The sequence below is a fragment of the Mus pahari genome, chromosome 19, assembly GCF_900095145.1.
Source record: "Mus pahari chromosome 19, PAHARI_EIJ_v1.1, whole genome shotgun sequence".
In the NCBI taxonomy this organism is placed as follows: Eukaryota; Metazoa; Chordata; class Mammalia; order Rodentia; family Muridae; genus Mus; species Mus pahari.
In genome coordinates this window covers 43535385-43542011 of record NC_034608.1, presented here as the reverse complement: position 1 = coordinate 43542011, position 6627 = coordinate 43535385, and the positions used below count along the sequence as shown (strand labels likewise).

Below are 6627 nucleotides of genomic sequence, written 5' to 3'. Positions count from 1 at the left end.
TCCAGGACAGCCAGGGCTACACAGAGAAACCCTGTCTCACAAAAACAAACAAACAAACAAACAAACAAAAAACGCTAAGGTGGATATGTGGTGGTACATGCCTTTAATATCAGCACTCTGCAGGCAGTCTGGTAGACATCTGGTCTACATATGGTCCAGGCCAGAGAGAGCTATGCAGTGAGACCCTGCCTCAAAATACCAATCCTAACACATCAAGGCTATTAGTCATCTTAAAGGAGGGCCCGCCCGGGGAGATGGCCTGGCAGCACAGGCTGCTCTTCCAGAGAACGCAAGTTAGATCCCCAGCACCCATCCACGCGGCTGCTATAACCATCTGTAACTCTAGTTCCAGGAACCTAACTCCCTCTTCTGGGCTCCCTGGGCACACAGCACACAGACACACACAGAGGCAAAACACCCGTACACATAAAATAATAAAAATAAGCAAAATATTAAAGTCTTACCATGCTGGGTTTCAGACCCAGGACAAGAGGTGTATATTTTCCATATCAAGATGGAGCTGGCCTCCAGGTTCTCCCAGCATCCCTTAGTCCCTACCCATAACAGGGCGTATGCCCTCTGCCCTGAATTTCCCCTCCCCAAGAGGCTCTTTCCTATATAATCCGGACAATTTGGTCTCTCCTTCCCTCTCTTTCTCCCCCTCTCCGTTTCCCCTCTCCCTGCTGTGTGCTCGCTTTCTCTCTCCCCTCCCATGACAACTTACCTGGCTCAAGAGCAGCTTCCCCATAAACCTGCCATGTACTCTACTCTGGCTTGAACTGACTCATTTCTTTGGCAGAGAAATAACTTATCACAAAGGAGTATGTTTTTAAATAATATTAACCCCTCTCTCTCATTTTAAATTTTGTTTTTATTATTTATTTTAAAGATATAAGCTCTACTCTGACCTCTAAAATTGTAGTGTGGCACTTGTATGCTCCAGCATAATAATATATAGATTTATTAATGGAATAATCTCAGTCTTTGGTTTATATGAAGAAAACAAAGAACCCTTTGCACACAGCTTAGGGCTATGTGAACACAGTGGGCCTGGTTTAGAACCAAGCTGACCTAGCAGGGGGCGGTGGCATGCGTTCTTTATCCCAGCACTCTGGAGGCAGAGCCAGGTGGACCTCTGTTAGTCTGATGCCTGGTCTACAAAGCAAGTTTCAGGGTTGTTACACAGAGAAACCCTGTCTCGAAAACACACACACAAACAAAAACAAACAAATTTGAATGGATCTATTTTGATAAAGGCTATAAACTCTTGATCTTAAGCCGGGCAGTGGTGGTGCACAACTTTAATCCCAGAACTCGGGAGGCAGAGGCAGGTGGATTTCTGAGTTCAAGGCCAGCCTGGTCTACAGAGTGAGTTCCAGGACAGCCAGGGCTACACAGAGAAACCCTGTCTCGAAAAAACCAAAAATAAACCAAAAAATAAAAAATAAAAAATAAAAATAAAGAAAAGAAACTCTTGATCTCATTAGAAATTAGAAATCAAGGTATGGAGAGACTGTTCAGTGGTTAAAGCACTTACTGCTCTTCTAGAAGACTTGTGCTCAATTTCTAGCCAGCACATGGCAGCTCAAAGCTGTCTGTGACTCAGTCTCAGGGGATCTGACACCTGACTTCCCTAGGCATACAGGCTAGTAAAAACACTCACACACTAACTAACTAACTAACTAACTAACTAACTAACTAACTAACTAACTAAATGTATATAAAAAGAATTTAAAACCAATATAAAACTAAGATACAAAAAACCCCAAATCTCCATTCTTTATGTAAATCCTTTCATTGCAAAATTTAGTAGTGCATTATCTATCAGTATAAAATAATTTTCAGAACCTAAGCAACGTAAAAAAAACCCACTCTTAAAGAAAAAGGCAAACAAACAAAAACAAAAATTCAAAAGCAAAATAACCTTTGCCATCCTCTAAAAATCCAGACCAGCAGCCCTTGTCTTTGAGCCCTTTTGTTCAGGGAGCCACGCCTGCGAGCCTGTCTCTCAGTCTGTGTGCTAACTGCAGTCCGTGCAGATCATGACCCACCCCCTACCCCCACCCCCACCCCCGCTGCAACAGAAGTACTTCCTTATTTGTGCTTGGAAAACTTGCCTGTAATTTCCCAATTTGACCCAAACAATCTGTTTGTAATGCAGTTTCTTGCCAGCTTTACAGTCATTGCAATTCCAGCAGCCTTCTGGCATGTCTATGCTCAGGCATTCTGGGTGGAAGGAAGCAGGGCACGATTCACAGCAGAGCAATCTTCCACCTTAAAACAGACAGACAGCCTTAGTAACAGAGAAACGGAAGGGAGGAAAAGTATACTAGACTTTACTCAAATGGGAAACAAAGAAACTGAATTATGTCCCGAGTGATGGATTAAAATAGGAAACGAATGTAATAGCTAGTTTTTAAGACTTCAGCAGCTAGAAACAAAGTTTTTGAGTAGAAAAAACAAAACAAAACAAACAAAACCAAAAAACCCTGTGCCCCTTTAGAATATGAGCAATAGGGGATCTGGTGTTGGCTAGCTAAAATATCACAAGAGATACAGAACCTCATTAGCCCATATAGATTTGAAAATACGCTTTCAAACAAATAGCTTTCTTTTGTTCTTTATAGCTAGGAAAGAAAGTAATAATCATTTTTATTTTAATCCACTACCACAATAAACGAAATCTCTTTATAATCACATCAGCCAAGAATGAAAATAATTAAGGTGGTCAGTACTTATCTTCTCCTTCTAATACAAAGGTGGAACACAGATCCTCACACCGGTGGCTCCGGTGTCACTCCTCCCCAGTGCACAGGCAGTCAAGCAGGCTATATAGCAGTGGTCTGTAACTGTGCCGTCACCACGGGTCCCTTTCTCCTAGTTACGACCTATGTTTTCAAAATCATACCAACCAAAAATAAACTTGCATTTCAAGATGAAGATTTTTCCTCCGCCTTTTTTTGGAGATGGAATCTCACTGTGTAGCGCACACCTTGCATCGTGGATCCCCCTACCTGTCTCCTGCATATTGGGACTGCAGGCAGGCACCACCAAAAAGGCTCTCCTTTTTGTATTGACCAAAGAAATACATAACTACTGGAGACTATGATCCAAAAGCAAAGCAAGTATTAGCATGTTGAACAGTTAAAGTCATAGCCAAATATAAACGCATATAGCCCTATAGTGTATGAATACGTAATTCTCTTTATTTCCAAAAATGCTTAGAATTTTTTTCTTTTTTCTTTTTCTTTTTTTTTTTTCTTTTTTCTGACTCAGTTTTGAGAACCACTGCTTTATAGCACAAAACCCCATAATTGTCAGTGCAGAATGAAGTACTATGTGCAAGCTCGTCCTTTCCGGCTTCTAGTAAGCCCTCTCTTTCAAACCAAAACAGGTGCGACAGTGACACTTTGAATGCAAACAAATAAAAATGAGGGGTAGGGGACAGTTATCTCTCGTACAAGTACAAGTAACAGAAAGGTCACCACTGCAGACAAAGAGCACTTCCACTGACTGGTCCATTCTACAACCAACAAGAGATTTCAAGTCTCACAGCCTTCTATAGAACTTGACCAAATCGCATGCTCTAACCTTTTAAAGGTTTCCAGAAATCTTGTCTTCTTGCACCTTCAAACCTCAACTGTTACACGAAAAGGAAACCCAAACACACCCGTGATGGACCAGAGAACTGTATTTCCTCTGCCAGCCTTCACATTAGCAATTTCCCTTTGACTACAAGTATTAGTGGGATTAACTGGCTCAATTTTCCAGCTGCTTGCATGTTTTATAGAGGATTTTGTGTTGTTTTGTTTTGTTTTTTTCCAAGACAGTGTTTCTTTGTGTAGCCCTGGCTATCCCAGAACTAGCCCTGTAGACCAAGCTGGCCTCCAACTCACAGAGATCCTCTTGCCTCTGCCTTTGGAGGGCTGGGATTAAAGGTGTGCACGGCCACCTCCAGGTTCTGCATAGGTGTTTAAGTCCACTGGAACCCACTGATCAAGAGGCAGGCCTGTCTTGCAGACAGCCTTAGAGGAAGTTGGGCTGGTCATGTTTAGTGTTAATGTAAATGGTTCTAAATGTTCAGTCTTATTTCAGAGGAAATACAGAGCCAGAATCAGTGAAATCTGTCATGATAGAAATGTTCAAAATATAGAAAGATAAAGAAGAAAAAGAAACGTGAATGGTCTACCTTGTGCTATGCAAAACCAAAACAAAACAAACAAAAAACACAAACCAACAAACCAGGAAAAAAAAAAAAAACCTGTTTTCCAGATACAAGAGAGGAACTGTATCATTCAAGCTAAGTTGAGGGTTCAAAATAATTTCAGTTGATGTCAATGTTAATACTGAATGCTGGAAACAAAACAACAGCTGAGTTAACCTAACTTTATAAATGTACTGACAGACTACTTCTATCCTGTTGAGGAGCAATGCAGGCCCCCCGCCCACCTTGGAAGCATAGGACATCACTAATGAAGCACTGGTGGCTGACCAGCGGAAAGCACCCAACCCAGCTGCAGGCCAGTCCCTTAGGACTCCTGGTGGCTCTAATCACCTTGCCATGTAGTGCTTCTTTCAGTTATTAGTTGCTACTTGGGCCAACAAGAGCAAGGACAGGTCAAAGAGGCAGCACAGACAACAAATACTAATAAAAACCTATTTTTAAGGATATGCATACATGGTACATTAGGAATGAATGGTGATTTTTTTTTCTTTATCAATTCTGAACTTGGACTATAATACGAATATATTAAGCAAAAAGTCTATCCATACCTTCTAAGCTCACTGATGCTTCCTCTGAGATAATAACCCTCAAATCAAACATGAAGCCACCTTCCCCTTATTGCAAGCAGGCTATGGCAAGTTAAGCACGGCTAAGAGTTTTCTTTCAGGAATGACACTGCTTGAGAGAATGTGAACATAAACTTAGCTCGTTTCTTTATGAGTAAACTATTCATCAGTCCTCTGGCTGGGCTGCCTTTCACCCTCCAGTACTTGGGGTAGCCCTGAACCCCAGCTTCCCTCCTACGGGAAGGGCATTTGTTTTCATTGCATCTTAACTAAATATTTAAGAAATAAAATCATAAAATATGCCGGGCCTGGTGGCACAGGCCTTTAATCCCAGCACTCGGGAGGCAGAGGCAGGCGGATATCTGAGTTCGAGGCCAGCCTGGTCTACCAAGTGAGTTCCAGGACAGCCAGGGCTATACAGAGAAACCCTGTCTCGAAAAACAAAAACAAACAAACAAACAAAAAAACAACAAAAAAAATCATAAAATATGTTCTGGAAACAATCTTTTCCAGTATCTGCTTGTCTTCCCTTTTTAAGTAGCCTTTCTGGTTGGTCGGCTTACTAGGAGAAGAAACCGTATCATGGCTATTCTAGTTTAACATGAATGATAGTTCTACCTCAAACAAATGAGGAAGTCTTTTATGGTATATAAAATTCTAGTCTTTGTATTTTAAAAACCTACATCTTTGAATGTCGAGAATTGATTCAGGGAGAAAAATAAAAATCTGTGATGATAGAATTACTTTAAGCCTTTTTAGTAATTCCGTAGCCATATGAAGACAGAGTCATAACCACAAAGGCAGGACCTACCAAAAGCAACAGGCAGTGCTTGGCAGGCGTACCCCCCCACCTCCACTTAAAGAGAGAAACGGAAAATGCAGAGATTAAACACGAGATAAACTATTTAGTCACCATTACCTTTCTCACATCTCTTTTTGGAAGCTGACGAAGAAGGAATCATAGGTAATTTCATCAACTCAGCACGGTTTGATTCACTCAGTAGGTAGTGGGATTTATAGGCATAGGAACTGAACATGGGGTCTGAATGGTCCTGAACTATCAGCCCTATATGAAACAAACAGAAAGAGATGAGCTGCCATGAAACTACCCATGATTCCATGAGGGGAAAACTCAGGACTTCTATGTGTCCACACCTTACAGTTGGCAATGGGGGTGTGTGACAATGAGGCAGCCCTACTTCACTGACTTCCCCAAGGGAGTGAAAACCATTTTAGATTTCTTTATGCTGTCACAGGAAGTGCTTACCACCTTAAATGTTCTAGAAAGCTACTGTGACCAGAAAGCTACTGTGACCTGCCTACATATCTATCTGTCCTATTTGGAAGGGAACACAAGATCCACTGTAGCACTGGCCCCAATACCTCCAGGTATATCCATAATGCACAATCCACTGTCTGCCCAGGGCGCTGCTGTTTTCGTGTTAATGACTCTATTGGTTATTAGTCTGTAAGTCACAGCAGTGTCACACAGGGACCAGTCTGAGAAGGAAGAGTTGTGGTTTGGGAGGATCACTGCTGACTTTTCCTTTGGGTGTGATCTTCATTTGATGCTGCTTTTCACTGAGATGGGGTCAAGACATGTCTGAACTAGACTGGGCATGGTGACACACGCCTTTAGTCCCAGTTCTTGGGAGGCAGAGGCAGGTGAATCCAAGCATGTCCAGGACATCCAGGGCTCTGTTACACAGAGAAACCCTATCTTGAAAGACAAACAGGAAAGAAGGAAGGAAGGAAGGAAGGAAGGAAGGAAGGAAGGAAGGAAGGAAGGAAGGAAGGAAGGAAGGAGAAGGGAAGGGAAGGGAAGGGAAGGGAAGG

The 6627-nt window shown here is 42.1% G+C and overlaps 1 protein-coding gene across 6 annotated transcripts in view; it reads right to left on the bottom strand.

Annotated features, from left to right (window-relative positions):
• Nsd3 (nuclear receptor binding SET domain protein 3) overlaps positions 1-6627 on the bottom strand; it is a 113652-nt gene that overhangs the window by 22756 nt on the left and 84269 nt on the right. For 5 of the 6 annotated variants that reach the window (XM_029532272.1, XM_029532273.1, XM_021219910.2 and 2 more), the window contains 2 exons: positions 5711-5857; positions 2118-2274 (listed from right to left, as the gene is read on the bottom strand). In XM_029532272.1, coding sequence (XP_029388132.1) covers positions 2118-2274; positions 5711-5857 — 304 coding nt within the window. The remainder of the gene's footprint in view (positions 1-2117; positions 2275-5710; positions 5858-6627) is intronic. The other variant, XM_029532275.1, reaches the window with a different exon arrangement.